We start from the raw sequence: 17,090 nt of genomic DNA, 5'->3' as shown, positions 1-17,090 counted from the left end.
AAATAATAACAGGAAGGGGGAGGGAGAAGGAAAATATGGATTCCTGGACTCCTATATTCCAGTGATGAGAGAGAAAATACCATATATAGGTTTCTAACCCAAAGCATAAACTGCACCCTGTAAGATACAACTCCATCCTTTTACGCTCTTCTGCTTGGAAGCCTGGAAGATTTTCTCTTTATTCTCCGAGATCATGCATTTTGGGGGGGATGCGCCCTCACGTGTGACTTTCTCATCAATCCAGATAGAACTCAGCGAGCCTTTCCCTCAGCTGATGGATGTATTTTCCTCAGCTCAGGAAGATTTTCTTCTAGTATTCAATTAAGACTTCTTCCCCATCTGTTCATGCTTGTCTCCATCTGGAGCAGCTATTATTTGTCCATTAGATCTCCTGGTTTTGTTCACTGTGTCGCTTTTCCCTCATAAATTACATTTAAAAAATCCTTCTCCATGTTTTTGAGGTATTTCCTGCATGTCATCTTCAGGGTCACTAATTGAGTCTCAGTAATCTTTCATTTACCTGCTGAGGTTTTTAGCTGAAAATCATATTTTATGCTCCAAGGAGTTGTGTGTGTGCGTGTACACCCAGCACTTAGATTTTAGATCTCATTTTTAAACCAAGCAGTTCCATTTCACTAGGCATATTAGTTCTCAATTGCTCGTGTAACAAACACAAAGTGACCATCACACAACATGAATGTATTATCTTACACTTCTGGAGGTCAGGAGACCAAAATACATTTCACTGAGTTAAAACCAAGGTGTCAGTTTCCTTCTGGAGGCTGCAAGGGCAGAATCCACTTCCTCACCTTTACTAGCTTCTGAAGGCCACCTACATTCCTTGGTTCATGGCCCCTTCCTCTATCTTCAAAGCATATCACTCTAACCTCTGGTGCTACCGCCATCTCTTTCTTCTGACTCTGACCCTCTTGCCTCCCTCTTATACAGACCCTTGTGATTACACTGGGCCCTTCTGGATAATCCGGGATAATCTCCACATTTTATAACCCTTAGCATAATCACATCTGCAAAGTCTCTTTGGCTATACCAGGTAACATATTCAAAGGTTCTGAGGCTGAGATGTGAATGTCTTTGGAGGGGTGGGCCATTATTCAGCCTTCTACATTAGGCATGTGTTCTAACTGTTCAACTTGATGTTCCCCACTCTGGCTGCAGGGATGCCTCGTTATCTTCCTCCTTCAGCCTATTGGGACTGAGGTCTGACTTGGAATATTCTTAAAGGCAGGAGTCCAGCAAGTAGTGAAAAGCAGAGGAGTTGTATGCCATGTGTGCCAATGGTTCAAGGGTGGGGTCTGACACTAAGCCCACCCCCCAAAAATTCCAGGAGGAAGCCTCTTTACAAGTGTCTCCCAGTCTTGAGTGAGAGCAGGCATTCAGATCATTGAATATTCTCAATATACTTCTTTAAAGCCATTGTCGTATTGCCTATAGGATTGCTTAATCTATAGTGACTTCATGCACTGATTTTGCTGGCTTCCTTTCTTAGCACTACATTTCCTTATAGGTTTTGGGAATTCTGGTTTGCAGAGTTATTTTCAAAGGAAACTGTTTTGTTTTTGTATCTCTTTACTTTTCCTCTCCTGCCCCCCTGCCCCGACTGTGCCCCTTGCTCAGCATTTTTCAGTTGCTGGGTCTTCCAGGCCCCCAATCTTGATCCCATTTCACAGTAGTTCTGGGTGTTACTGTTCTGCTGTTACATTGGGCTATGACTGATCCAGTTACAGAACAGCAGCCCCCGATCTTTCATACACCCCTACCCCCTAGGCTTCCTGATCTTCTCACAGGCAGAGGGCAATCCATCCAAGATCCAAGACCCCAAACAGTGAGCCTGGGCCCTGCCCTCCATTTTGTGAACAGTCCTTGAGGGCAAATCAGCTTGTTTCTTGGTTGGATTTCCCTCCGTGTATCAAGCATCACTGGTTTTCTCTTCTCCATCTATTTTCTGTCTTTCAGATTACTTTCTTTTCAATGACTTCCCTTCCTTTCTCTTCCTAATTATGGGCTCATTCATTTTTTATTCTTTACTATCATCTTAGAAGAGTCTCCAGAGATGAATGGGCTGGATGCATGTGGTCACCTCATCAACTTCAAGTGGACGTCCTAATTATCATTTAAAACCCTGTTCTTCAGGGGCACCTGGGTGGCTCAGTCAGTTAAGTATCCAACTCTTGATTTCAGCTCAGGTCATGATCTCAGGGTTGTGGAATCGAGTCCCATGTCTGTTCCATGGGATGTCTGCTTGTGGATTCCCTCCTTCTCCCTCTGCCCTTTCCCCCGCTTGTGCTCTCTCTCTATAAACAAACAAATTTTTTACTTAAAAAAACACAAAATATCTCTATTCTTCAGTCTACATATATTCTGGTTCAGAAAATATTGGGGGGACTGGTTGATTTATTCATCATTCATTTTCTAATGAAAGGATGAACGGTTTCATTAGCAGATTTAACAAGGGAGGGAGGGACAGGAAGAATCACAGGTGATTCTACATTGCTAACCTAAAGGGCTGGGGTTTAAGAATCCAGGATGGTGAAGCACATTTTAGAGGCAAAGACAGGGAAGTGAGACCAGAGGCTTCAGATGGAAGAAGAGGAAGACAGAGAGAGAGAGAGAGCAAACAGAGTAGTAGTCTAGACTTGGTGTCGTTCAAGGCATTCAGTGATGGGGTAGGAGGAAGAAGGAATGCCAATTGAGCAGTTTTGCTATGAGAGGCATCGCTCTAAAAACAGTCTCAAGGAGGGGAAGATCAACCCTTTCAAGTGCCACATATGGGCCAAGAGAAAAGGATCAGTCATATGTTGGACTCAGCTCTGGGCTTCTCTTACTGGGGCATTCCTCTGTGAACTCTTGTGCTTGAAAGTCATTGATTGGCTTGAAGAGGAGGCTCAAAGCAGAAAAGCACTGTAACCTGGCTTAGAAATTGCTCTTGGGCAAATCCACAAATGCCACGTCCCTTTATATCTGCTTACCCCAGAAGCTGACAGCTGGGTTTTCCCCTTTTCCATGCATTGGTCCAAACGGAAAGCACTCCTGGGTATTTTGGGTTTTCAGACTCATTTTCCAGCCCCCAGGAGAGTGTTGTAATAGTTCACAACACAAGCTCTGGTGTAGATCCAGTTTCTCCTGCAGTAGGAGCCAATCCTACGAGAGGCAGGAGACTCTGCCATCAGAATGGCTCTTAAACAGGGGCAATAAGGCCTTGGGCTAATAGCACTCACCTGTTTTCCACCGGGAGACCTGGTGCTCACCTGGTGCTGTTCATGGTCCTGAACTACAGCTGCCGGTCTCTATTGCGCTGTTATTCCACTTTCCCCTGGGGCAGTGGTGACGCCTGTTCAACCCCTCCCAGGAACTGGGAATCAGATGAGCAAGGGTGTGAGAGAGAGAAGAGAATAAAGCAGACCAAGTCCTTTGGAGAATCCTGTTGCTGAGACATTTCTAGAGAGAGGAAAATAGGATTTTTTTCCTTGCAATCATCATTTACAAAGTTTTATATTCTCCAAGATCTCTGTTGGGAAACACATGACCCCACCATTTCTCTCTGATGATAAGTTTATGGATGAGGATGGAGACACAGGACTGTGAATTCCTGGAGCTCAGGGTTCATGCTGGATTCCCTTATCACCTTGAAGTGATTGTTCAGTAAGTGTTCAATAAGTGTCGGTTGAATTGATAAGATGTTGTATGTAAGAGATAGAGCCTAGACTAGGTACTCAAGTTTTGCTTTCATCCCTGCTCTGAAGGAGGGCAAAAGGGCTATCATTTGAGATTCACCTGTGTCAACATTTGAAATTAGGTTCTTTAATTTAATCCTCATGGGAGATTTAGCACAAGTTTTTCAGTCAAGAATCAAGCTCATAGAGGCAAACCTCTTGAGTGAGATCCCATCACTCTTGTGGTGAGTCTAGGGCTTGAACTCAGGTCTTGCTGACCCCAAAGGCCATATTTTTCCCACCACCACTGTCTACTTTATTCTTATGCAAGGAGAGACACAAATTTCACAAGGGAAAATGGGCTTGTGGTCTGTACAAGCATCTTGTTTAATGTCTGGAGATTGTGTCAAAGATTAGAAAGCTGATTTTGTGATGGCAACTATTGCTGATCAGGTTTTGGAGCCGGGAGCTTAGGTCTAACGTTAAGGAGGGGAAAGAGATGGGTTCAAACCTTGGCAGGGCCCAGAGTTTTTCCCTGTCTCAATGCCTCATGCATGTTCCAGCTTTGGTCAGCAAAGGTAAGGAGTAATTCCCAAAGACAGAAGTCATTAGGAGAGCCCATAAAGACACAATGGATCTGGTATGGGAACAAGATACAGCTCAGGTGATGAAGTGTAAGACTTGGTCTGAGTTGCAGCCAGGTGGTTTTCTTCAGCTCCTGGAAGAATCAGCTTGGCAGTTGCCCAGACTTCAATCAGATCCAGAGATGCAGCCAGCCCTCTCCTCATAGCACTGGGGAACAGAGGTTTTTCCAGTGAGCTGGGGCTTATCCTGATTCCACATGGTCTGCTTGAGTGCTACTCTTCACTAATTGGGCAACATTGTCCCCGTCACCCTTAAGAACCATCTTCTCATGAAAGGTATACTTCAAGGAGGGTGTCAAGATGTCTTCTAAAGGATCTGTAAACACTTTGAAGTACTTACTGAGCCACGGTCCCCTTTGCTGCCATCTCCCCTCCTCCCCCACACTGGTGCCCCCCTCCCAAGTCTTCCATTGCTAATTGGATCAGGTGCGGACACCTGATGCAAGCCGCACCAATCAGATTCTCTATTCTGGAGAGTGAGACGCGCCAGGCAGTGGTTCTTCTAGGTTAGCTTTGGCTGCTAAACCTGAAAGGTCAGGGAGATCTGGGGCTGAGGGAGCCATTTTGGGACAGACAGCCATGATAGTCCTTGTGCAGAGAAACCAGACTGATGAGGAGACGGAGTGAAGGAACTAAAGAAGGAGAAGCAGAAACAAACAGGAAGAGGCAGACAGAGGCGCGGTCATGGCGAGGACAGCCTGCAGGGAACACTGACATTGTGGCGCTGGAGCCTGGTCAGCACAGAGTTCAGAACCATGGCATAATAGAAAGTCTCGCCTGCTCCTTCCAGCTCTCTCCCTGCCATTTACTGACTCTTCACTATGAGGGGAACGGATGAAGGAGAGGTTTTTTTGCAAGGGATGGGCATCAGGTATCAGATACTTGAAGCATCCTCGTAAGGCACAGTTCCTCAAAGTTTTCACACCACAGATCACCAGTTTGTAGCAAAAAAAAAGTAGAGTTTCATCAACGATTTTAAATTACAAGATAAAACAGTATTTTAAACCTTAAGAACAGTTTCATATCCGTGAGAAGATCTCTCTCCCACACTCTGCCGTTCTTGCTCCAGTTTTGCTGGCCTTCTCCTCTCAGTCAGGTCAGGGGTGGAGCAATCAGTGGGTTCCACCCCCTAGCCATACCGTGATTGGGTCGAAGATGGACATGTGACCTAAGCTGATCCAATCAGTGTGAACCTCAGGTCTTTTTCAGGGAACTTGGGATTGGTCCGGAAGGTGTGGGGTGAATGTGTGGGGCTTGGTCCTGCTGTACCATTTTTCTACCACAAGGGAAGCTGGTCTGAAAAGAAGCCAACACAAGGAGGAGAACAGAGCCAAGGCACCTGCAGCGCAATGGAGCCAGAAGCCCTGACATCACAAATGATCTAATTAGTTCCATTTATTGCTTAATCCACTTGGAACTGGGTTTCTATCATCCCTGACTGAAGGCATACTGACCTGCACACTACCTGCTTTTTCTCGCAGCATGCCGAAAAGATGTGCGTTTAACTCTGCCAGGATTCGAAGATATTCATTTTTTTTTTTTATTACTTCCTTTAACCCTGAATCAAGGTCCCGATGCATTTTGTTGACCATCAACTCTTTTCCATGAACAAAGAAAGCAGTGCGTGGAGCAACCTCTTTTACTCGCAGAGCCGAGCCCTTCCCTATGGCAGCCACGGCTCCTTCAACTCTGGAACTGATCCCAAAGTACCATTGCTAGCACATGACTCACAAAGTAAATAATCTATAAATGAAAAGCCTCTTATCATACTTTGGCACGACAAACAAAATGACAAGCCAGGCAGCATTTTTCCTTCACGTTTGAACCCCGTCTGTGCCAAGGACTTGCTTCATACGCCTCACGTGAGAGTTTTGGCTTGCTCAAAAGCCAAGTGTTCACTAGCATGTGTATGCACTGATTGCTTTTCTACTTTGTGTGTTCTTGATGTTGTGTAACCTCCAACCGTTTTTATCTGATAAAGGAATTTTGTCAAGAGTCCTCTTGGCTCTCTCTCCACGCATAGTCTTTATCATTATTTTTGCAGCTGGTTTATAGGCTTCTTGGTAATTGTACAACTGACTTTTCTGTACATTTGTTCATAGGGCAGCAATTTAGAATGATGCCCCTTAGCTCTGGCCTCCTCAATCTTACATTAGAAAGCATTATTTGGGGTTTGTTCTGTTCTGGGAAAACTGGATTGGTTGCTTTTGGGGAAGATAATGGAAAATATTTTTTATGGCTTCAGACTACTATTTATCCCAGTTTTAATGTTACTGGTAACATATTGAGGACTAGGGGCAAACACGCTGCTGGTGTAATCAATGAAAATTTCCAGAATTTCCCATTGGACTTCTCCTCACAGTTTTCATGTACGGCTGCATGCGTACAATCGTTACCCAAGAATTTGCTTGTCCTGGAATACGTGGTTCCCTATTTCTTTGCCACACTGGAGAACTGCTTATTCATGATGTGTGCTGTGTTCTGAGGATTTATGTTGCCGTTTTCATCATTAGTTTACAATTTGAAGAACCTGTTTGAGCTATTGATTCGTTTTTGTGAACTGGAGAGATAATGCAACATAATAGTAACCACAGAAATTCAAAAATAGCAAACATAACAACTTGCCAGCCAGAAGCCTTATGTCAGTCTGATCTGTGTTCAGTTAGGAGAGGCAATATACCTCTCCCCCCCACCTCTATATATATATGTCAGGACTGTGAGACCATTAATACTTTGTCTTCAGCTCTTTCTCTCTGTTCTGGTCTTTCTGTAGAAGCTTTTCCTTTTCATGGCCAGAAGGAGGTAAGGTGTGGAAGGAACACTCTAGGCAAATGCATGCTTTCTGCCTGAGCCAACTCATACCTGTGGGACACGGATGCAAACTTCTGCCAGGTTGTGACCCTCTGTCCTCTTAAGTAGAGATAGGAGAGAAAAATAACCTAGAAATAATGACAAATGTTTTTTCTTTCCAATTATCACACCTCTTTCCCTTTCCTTCCCTGATGTATTGGCTCAGACCTTCACCAGGAAGTTGGCTTAGCCCAGTCGTGATAGATGGGATGGCCATCAGCCCTGCTTGTGAACAGTCCCGATTTTCTTCTGTCCCTTGGTGGAGTTCCACTTCCCCCACACCTTTGAGTTTAGGTGTGAGCGGGTGATTTGCTTTGGCCAATGAAATGTGAGCAGAAGTGAATACCACTGCCAGGTGGAGGCTTTAAGAGCCAGGGAGTAATGTGCTGCGACCTGCCAAGTTGTAGAGCAGTGTTGAGGGTGGAGGCTCCGGGTCAGCCCCCCTATTTTGATGAGGACCACGGGACAGTGTCCTTCCCCCCCCCCCCCCACCGTGGGCAGTTACCATGAGCAAGAAAAAGAATTCGTTGTTTCAAGCCACTGAGATCTTGAGGATTGGTTGTTCCTGCAGTGTAGACCGAAACGGGGGTGGGGGGTGGGGTGGAGTGCAAATATAAATAAAGAACATGGATCCCTTTGCCAGATTCTCTTCCAGAAAAATGACCTTGATGGGCAGCCAGCAGTATCTCATCAGCGTGCCTGTCCCCCACTCCCCAAAGCCCTCATTTTTTACAGAATAGGACACCCGTATACGTTCAAGCGTTCATCATTCTAGTCGCCATTCTTGCACTTTCTGTTTGCCAATCACACACCAAGAATCGGGAATATTCTCAGTAGACCGCTTTATTGGTATGGATTTTCAATAAACAAAAATAAGCCCAACAGCATTAAAAAAATAAACCAAAAAACAACTGAACGTAATGGTGGCCTCCAGTCCCCGGTGGCAATTAAAAGAAAGATCTATTTAACATTCAGAGATTTCCGGTGCGCGGCGCCGCTGCGCGCCCGCCTGGCCCCCGACCCCGCCGCGCCCGCCGCCGAGGGCCGGGGCTGTGCGCAGACAGCGGGGTCGCGGGCGCGGGGAGGGCGGCGGCGGGAGGGGCCAGCTGGCGAGCGGGCACGCCCACCGGCACGCAAGCCCCGAGCCCCCGCCTCGCCATCGCCCCCGCGCGGGCGGCTGCCGGAACGGCAGCGGACGGTGGGCGCGGACCGAGCGAGCGGCAGCAGCCGGCTCTGTCCCGCAGGGCGTCAAAGGCCGGTTCGGGAGACGCCCGGGCGGATCCGAGCGGAATCAAGACGACGCGTTGCTAACCTTTAACAAATATGATTGCTGTTAAAAATTGAGGGCTGTTGCGCTTCAAGAAAATTGGTGTCTCTTTTGAAAACGCGATGCCTCGCGGGACATACTTACATCCTTAGCGTCACTGGGTTATTAGAAGGTTGGGGAGAGTCTGTGAATATGGCAAGGCCGAGAATGAGTCCCCGGAGAAGAAGCGATCACAGTTCTCCAGTGTCAACCTGAACCCACAGAGCTGTGCAAAGCCCTTTCCCTCTAGACCATTTGTTTGGGACTGAGCACAGATCTCTGGGTGTCACAGAAGGAGAAGGACCTGACACCAAGAACGATCGGCGGAGAGAAGCGGCTTTATGGTCCTTGGCAATCATCTGAATGGGGCTTGCAGGCTGAATTTGCCATGCAGGGTTTTCAAACAACTTGCGCGTTTTCCAGATGCTCCGACCCACGCCCCCTTTTAAATAATGTAAAATATTTTCATAAGCCATAGTCATATGGATTTAAAAATTTTTTACGATCCCTTGTGCTCCCTCCACCTTGTGTTTTTCGGTTGTCATTTTTTTTTAAAGCGTTCAGATGTTTTTGTCCATTTGACATCAGTCTGCGGCTTATTTTCTAGCGGTGGCTTTTAAAAGTCAGACCCACTTAAACTTGTGGGTACGTCTCTTCCTTGTGTCCTCTTTCACAGCATTAACGTATTTCACAGCTCCTTCTGGGGTGGGAATTGGTGAAAATGATCATTTTGGGGGCCTAAGGAAATTCCACATCTACTCCAAAACTTGTTTCATAAGGTCACAATTTAAATTAAATTAAATTTAACTTAATTCAAATTTCAGATTTGGGCCAGTTTTATCTCGTCCAGTATTTCTTTTGAACAAATGATTTAATTTGCTCTTTTCAGGAATTTGCCAACTCCTTCGCCCCAATTTTCACAACTAGTACTAGTAGTTTGTCACCAGCATCCTGCTGTGATTATGTCCTCTACTAACTCAAGAGTAATTTAACACAAACTATGGCTCGACAGAGCTGGGGACATTTAAGGAGGCATTGTTAACAAAATGTGGTTTTCATCCTAAGAGGTAATTACCGCCTGTCGTCAGTATTGATTGCTTAACTAGTTGACTAAGTGACTTTTTTTAAGATTAAGTTCCCGCTGTTCCATTGTTACAGAATCTAATTGCACATATAGAGACATCAGAATAGGTACTATTTCTCACATGCCTAACTTTCCGGGCACTGTAGCGTACTGTGAAGTCAGGATTTCTTTGTCTTAGATTTGCCTTTATACTCACTTGAAATCCAGAATCCCATCCAAAATACACAGGTGCCTTTTCTGAACTCCTCCATTTCCTCCAACCAGGTTAGATATGAGGTGGGTGGAAAATCCTTTGAATAATAGGTGGGATGGGAGAGCGAGAAAGATCACCCTGGAGGTGGATAATTCTTCCTTTCAATATGTTTTTTTAAAGATTGTATTTATTTATTTATTTATTTATTTGAGAGAGAGAGAGAGAGAGAGAGAGCGCTTGCATGAGAGAGAGAGCATGAGAGAGAGCACGAGCTGGGGGGGAAGAGAGCAGAGGGAGAGGGAGAAGCAGGCTCCCCGCGGAGCAGGGAGCCCGATGTGGGGCTCTATCGCAGGACCCTGGGATCAGGACCTGAGCAGAGGGCAGACGCTTCACCGATGTATATATATATATATATGTATATATACATATATATATATATAATGGCTGCTAAAAATTGAGTGTTGTTTACACTTAAGGAAAATTGGTGCCACTGTTTTGGAAATGAGATCTTGTGCCATAAATGCAACCGAACTGAATATAAACCTTAGGTCACAAGTGAGTGCAGTTAACAAATGAGTAAAGTAGAAAATAACTTTTTACCAAAGACGTGATTTCATTCTAAATCGCGTAGTATGATCAAATATGGTCGTCCAGAAATCTATTTTTCTTTGTACAGAAAGTATGTAGCCTGAATTTTTTTTAAAAATGAGTTTGATGCCCTTCATTCAAGGGAAACTAATCCATAGATTGGAGGAGTACAGTGCCCCACAAGCGGTGGAGTGTTCTGCCCTGGGATGTTTTTTAAAAAGCAGACATTTTAGATCCCACATGATCTTTGCTACCAATCTCTAGTGGACTAAGATTTTTTTTCCACTAATCCCTTGGGTTTCTTTAAGATATATACCTAGCAGTGGAGAAACCATATTTTTGTCTGTAAGACTGCTTCTACCTGAAAAACCATCACAAGGTTGATCTTGGGGGTTTATCTTGTACATGATATTCTTAGAAGTAGGAATGTATGATCCTATTTTATATACTCTTGAACTATTAATCTGACATATGTAATATGCATAGGATTGATGTTTGCCGTCTCCCAAAAGCGAAAATGTGTTACTAAATATTCTTTGGTCATTTGGACTGAATAGGACCAAATGGGACAGAATTACTTTTCAATTCCATTTAACAGACAGCCTGTCTTTAATCAATGCAACTTGCAAAATTTCCAAGCCTATTTGTGTATGCAACAGAATGCTTTACAACTGTCACACCCTGAATTTGTGGTTCTAGCTCCCAATGATTCTGGAGCCCAGTCTAGCAAAAGCAGAAGAAAGACCTGAAAGGGATTTCTTTTTCTTAGGAGAATAAGTCAGAAATTTCCGGCTAAAAGAGTTGAAACTACTGTAGGTAACAGATAGTGTCCCCAATCCTCCAAAATTTGCGATGCTGGGACTGTCTTTTGTGATTTTTGCATTGTAGCTGAATAAAATTGGGTAGCTAATTTTACAATCCTACATGCTTTCTAAATAAAAAAACAAAAACAGAACAGAATTCATTATTGTAAATTTAGACTTGCAGACATGAAGTAGAAACTGTCCTGTAGGTTTCCTTAACAGGTCACGTTTTGCCAGGGGCTGAGGGCAGGGGGTAGGGAGAGTCAGCATGTAATGGGATAGGGTTTCAGTTTGGGGTAATGAAAAAGGTCTGGAGACAGTGCGGACGGTTGCACAACCACGTGAATGCGCTTAATGCTATTGAATGTCCAGTTAAGAACAGAATATTTTGTGTTGCATATTTTTTTTTAACCACAGTTAAAAAAAAAAAAAAGACCTCTGGGTCCTGGTTTCAATTCCAGTTCAGCCCCATGTCCACCCCTCTTGGCTCCAAGGTCACCTACCAGCAGCATCAGGGGCTACTGACCATCACCTCCCACACCCTGCTTCTACTCACCTCCCCGTCTTTGCTCTACTCTGCTCCTAGTCGGCAATGCCCCCTTGTCTTCTTCCCCTGGCTCGTCCCTCACCTTTCTGAATTAGGAAATGGACAGTTGGGGGTCACATGCCTTTTGAAAATCAGTTATGGGAGTCCCTCTGGGATCTGAGTCCTCCTCTGTCCTTTTTATCTCAGTAGATGCCTGGGCAGCTTCTGGGGACCCCGGGAGTCTTGCCTGAGGGTGAGGGGCAGCGGCTGTGATGCAAACTTCCTCCTTGTTCAGAAGCTCCCCCCTTGCCCCACGCCTGCCATGCCACCCCCACTTCCAGAGGAGAGGGGGCAAGGCTCAAATCTGTCTGGGCATCAGGGTCCTGGGAAGTCTTGGGGATCTTGGGGGAATGTCACTGACTGAATCTTTGTGCCCCCTGCTCGGCAGGAAGCCTGCTTCTCCCTCTCCCACTCCCCCTGCTTGTGTTCCCTCTCTCGCTCTCTCTCTCTCTGTTGAAAAATAAGTAAAATCTTTAAAAAAACAAAACAAAACCTCTTCTTGATCCAAAAGATCCAAGGAGACCGAGAAATGGTAACACACGCTCTCTGGGGGAACATGGCTTCTGTTCATCCACTTCTGGCTCCACGGCTGGGGCCACCAGGCTCTGTCTGAGGAGGACTTCAGGAGACTTTTCTTTCTGACTAACTTCTGCAACTGTAAAAACAACACTCACTCGTCGTGGGCAATTTGAAGAGCAGACATAGTTGTGACAGAAAAGGATCCATATTACCTCCTACAGAGAGTGAACACTTTAATTTTATTTTTATTTGTTTAAACATTTTATTTTATTTCGAACTTACAGAAAGTTGTATATAAAGAGCATCCATATGCTCCTCACCCAAATTTGCACGCTGGAAACAGTTTCCCTGTTTGCTCAGGCGTTTATGTGCTCTCTCCTTATCTGTTTGCTACCGTCTCTGGATCTCCTTATCCATCCATCTATCATCTGTCCACCTCTCTGTCATTTATTTCTCACGTAAATGAAAGAATCGACAGGTTGCTGTATTCAGGTGGCCCCCCACTCCTTTGCACAATATTCATTGTCAGAATCTCTCTCTGAGAGGGAAGGTGCGTGGCCACTGCGGTTGCCCCGGCCCCAGGACAGAACATGAACCGAATTCATCCTGGGACAGTGATCGTCATGCTCCGGGGACCATCCCGCACATCCCGCAGCCAACTAAGGCTCGGCCAGCCGGCTGGCTCGCTGTGGTTGTGTGGGAGCTGAGCAGGCTACCCAGAGAAGTGCATTTGGCTATGCACATGCAGATAGGAGTGATAGGAAATGTAGGGGACATGAAGGAAAGGTGGTTTAAATGACCCTGGGGAGAATGCAGCAGGAGAAAAAGGCCAACTCTGGTCTCCCCAGAGGCTCCTCCTCACTCTCTTCTCCCTGAGCCCCTGGCCTGGCCTGAGGGAGTCAGAGACACAAGGAACGGATGCTGTGGGCAGGCAGGGACAGGGGACCGGGGACAGCAGAGCTAAGCTGAAGGGAGCACAGGGACCAGAAAGAGGCAGCAGGAACCTGGGGGAGAAAGGAGGGTCTCCCTTAAGGGGAGGAAGGGCCAGTGAGGGGGGACATGGGAAAGAGAGGGGCCGAGGGCGTCCCACCGCACGACCCTTCCAGCACCTGGGTGCAGGCCGCACCAGGGCTCACAGGCCTCCCTGGGGTCCCTGAGTCCTGCCAGCATCCTGTGAACTCTGTGGTGGGAGAGGAGACAGGCAGCTTCCCTGCAGGAAGCAGAGGCTGCCCACCACACACGCCCCCGGCTGCCCCCTCGCCCTCGCAGGGACGCTGAAATTGTCCCCCGTGTCACCTACCCCGGGCCCTGCCCCACACTCCCACAGGCCAGAGTCCTCCCTCTGGGGGCTGGCTGGGCACTCCCACCACCCCTGCCGGGCCGCTGATCCCCGGAAACCCCCCACCCCGTGCTGGGTCCCAGCTCCTGCCCATCTGCAGGGATGACCTGGGGTGGGGGGTCCGGGCTACAAAGTCCTCAGGCAAGGGTCTCGGTGCTCAGGTCAGGCACCTAGACCTTCTGGGCACAATCAGAACCAGGGCTCTGGGAAATGTACCATGGGACCCGGCAGCCCCCGTGTGCTTCCAGCTTCCCCCCGGAATGTTCTCCAAGCGTGTGGGCCGCATTTCCACATGGCGAGACTCCCGCCCACGGGGAAGGCAAGGCCGGGTCAGTCCTCCACTGTGTCCCCCAGCCGTTCAACAGCACCCAGGAGCCCGGACTCGGGGTCCCACCCCGGCGGGAACCTGGCGTGCAAGGATGGGCCAGGCACCGTCCTGCGCTCGAGAAGATCACAGTCTGGAGCAGACGGGGGCGGACCCGGTGACCTCACCTCTCCATGCCACAGACCCCCCTCTATCCGCCCGCATACCCCGCAGTCTGGACGTGGCCCCGCCAGCCGAGGGGACGGCTCAGGACGGGGGGGGGGGGTCCATCTTTGTCGTCCCCCCCACCCCCGCCCCCGCCAGGCCTCCAGGCCGCCAGGCCCTCTGCGCTACACATGCTGGGAGGACAGGGGCGGGCTTGAGAAGAGCCCTCCGACAGCCGCACTCCTCTCCCTGCACGTCCCTGCCCGGGGCCTGACTGCGAAGAACACGGTTGTGAAGCCAGACGGGCATCACTGGCCAGTTGCACCAGATGGTAACGTCGGTAAGCCTGGGGCCACCCGCCGCCTGTCCGAGAAAGACAAAGTCTTCCGGGGCCATCTGGCTACCGGAGGCAGGAAAAGGGAAGGGACAGAGGGCTTTCTGGGGTCCAGGCAGGTGCTTTTTTGTCTCTGTGTCTCCAACCACTGGGACCAGCCTGGGAAGCTTTTTGTGACCTTTGCTGGTGGCCCCTGGGCAGCCCAGCCCTGAATTCAGCTGGTCCCTGTGGGCACATCTCATGCTTTCCTCTGTGCGGGTTGGGGACATGGTCACCCCTGAGACCCAGAGGCTGCCTGCTCCCTCCCTCAGGCCCCCTATGTGTGATGACTGTCCCCAGGGCCCCCGGCCCAGGTCGCTGATCCTCTGTCCCCCTGGCCACTGGGCTTCTCCCCTGCCCGTGGCCCCTGACCCCACGGGTCCCAACCTGAACCCCTTCTCCTTTAGGGAGCAGCTTTACGTGGCCAACATGGGACCCTCTAACTGGGTGACTCTGCTGAGCCCAGCTGTGGCAGGTGGGGCCTTCCTCCAGAGTGACGCGAGCTCAGGAACACAGGGAGTTTGTTCCAGAATAGTGGCCGGGCTTGGTTTGGGGCTGATCTGCTCCCAGGCCGCCGGCTGGTCCTGTTCCTCCCCTGGCAGGACACCCCAGACGCAGGAGCGCCTGGGGTGGGGGGTGTCGCCAGGCGCCTCTCACAGCCTCCAGTGGGAGAGGAGCTCCAAGCAGGTTGTCACAGGAAAGTCTGTCCAAGCGCACCGAAGCTTCAGCATCCAGTCTTTGGGGATTTCCTCCCACCATCTGTCCAAAATGCCAGAGCATCTATAAAACTCAGCGCCGCAGCCTTCTTGAGAATACCAAACATTTGGAAAGAACCTCAGTGTGCTCCATTAGAGGATCGTTTGGCTCAAGCGAATCAAGGCTTCTCCGCACACAGAAGATTGGGTATGACTCATCCTTTTGAATATGGATGCCGTCCTCCCAGTATTTGAAGAGTATGCGTTCCTTTTATGACATGTTCCAGACTTGGGGGAACGAGTATGACATGCTGGGGCCGGGGGTTGGGAAGCAGGCCTGCAGCTGTGGGCACAGTCTGGTTTCAGGTGCGGGGCAGCGGACGCCCTGCGGGCCAGAGGCCGGCCCGCTCCCAGGGCTGTGCCTGTCTTCCTCCCTCGACTCCCTTGCCCCTCCTGAGTCTGAGCTGGAAGTCAGCGGTGACAGGTTTTCCCGAACCTTACGGGCCAGCAGGAAACGGGGGGCACGGGGGGCACGGGGGCCAGGCCGGCTGTCTTGTGTCTCTTTCTTAAGTCGGGTGTGGGCACTGGGTGCTCACGTGGCGTCCTACTTAAAGCTTTATTTAAATAAACGATTGAGAAAGCATGTGAATGGTGGGCTTATAATGTGACAGGGGAGTGACTTAGATGGTTGGGAAAGTACCGTCTGTGAAAATACAGGACAAGTGGCCTTCCTTTCCGAAAAGTAATGTTTCCTGGAGGAGCCTGTATAACTTCATCTTCCCCTAAAAAGGAGCCCCTTGCTTTTGGCTTTTGAACATCGCATCTGAGATTAGGATGTTGCTTGTAAAATCGCATAAACCTCTATCCTTACCACGGAACCACTCTGGCGAGGCCCCAACGCTGCCCGCCCAGCACGGCCTCCCAGCCCCTGGCTGCTCAAGCTGGGGGCCAGAACGGGCAGGACAGGGGCGGATTTGTGGACTGAGGGATCCCCGGAAGCAGAGACATCCCCTCTGTCCTGCACCAGCCTCATGCTGTGTGGACGCACAGCCCTGTCCCACCTTGTCCTAAGCCCTCGACACTGACCGGTCCCACAGCCCCCGGTCAGCCCCTACTGCTCTCAGTGTGGTCCAGGTCCCCAGTGGGAACCGTGCTTCTGGGGTCTCCCGTCTGCCCCCGTCCGGGGAAGGACACAGCTCTTGTCCACTGAAGGACGCACAGGCTCCGAAGCTGTGGGGTCTGTCCCCCTTCTCTCTTCCCCCAGGAGTGAGCCACGCAGGCTGCAGGAGGTGCTGTGCGGGGGGCAGGCTGCCACTGGGGCCCCGGGAGCCCAGCAGGAGAAGACAGGCACGTGGAGGGGAGCCGGGGAGCAGGGGCCAGGATGGGGGGGCAGCTCCCTCCCCTCCTGCCTCCTGGGATAGGGCCCCTAAGTCCACCCCCTGGGGGCGGCCCTCCCTGGCTGGCAGCCCCGCTCCCCCAGCGCCCCGTCCTTCGGCCTCCACGGCAGCCCTGGGCCCCCGGGGTGCCCCTGTCCTCTGCTTTCTACCCTCTCTCTGGGTCACTTCGCTCCCCCAGCTCCTCCCCTTTGGGGTGCCTGCCCTCCCCGACGACGACGGAGCCCCAGTCCTGCCCGCTGGCCCACGGTGCTCTAGGCCTCCCTCCCCGTCCCTCCCTTGTCTCAACCCGAATGATGCCTCTCCCCAGCCCCTTACACTCACTGTGTGAGGCTGGGACACCCCTTGGGCCCTGACAGGGCCGCAGAAATCTGTGAGGAGGGACCAGGGCGTTGCACTGGGCCTCAGGAAGGCCTGTGCAGACCCACGGCTGCCAGGGCCCCACTCAGGGGGTGTGGCCTCCACAGAGAGGAGCGCGGGGGCGGGGCCAGGCCTGTGGGGCGTCCGGCCCTGCAGCCGGTCCTGTGTGGGCCCTGACCCTGACCCGGGGGCTCTGTGCCCGGGGCCCTGGGTCAT

At 49.8% G+C, this 17,090-nt stretch overlaps 1 protein-coding gene across 1 annotated transcript; it reads right to left on the bottom strand.

The window, feature by feature from the left end:
* Nucleotides 1–8,125: 8,125 nt before the first annotated feature.
* Nucleotides 8,126–17,090, bottom strand: LOC113922434 (putative uncharacterized protein FLJ46214). Its single transcript, XM_027594328.2, has 2 exons — nt 16,839–17,090; nt 8,126–8,398 (listed from the first exon to the last, which is right to left on the bottom strand). The coding sequence occupies exons 1-2, from the start codon at nt 17,088–17,090 to the stop codon at nt 8,126–8,128; spliced, it is 525 nt and encodes a 174-aa protein (XP_027450129.2).

Source organism: Zalophus californianus, chromosome 9 (genome assembly GCF_009762305.2).
Source record: "Zalophus californianus isolate mZalCal1 chromosome 9, mZalCal1.pri.v2, whole genome shotgun sequence".
Classification (NCBI taxonomy): Eukaryota; Metazoa; Chordata; class Mammalia; order Carnivora; family Otariidae; genus Zalophus; species Zalophus californianus.
This window is presented reverse-complemented; position numbering and strand designations above follow the sequence as displayed.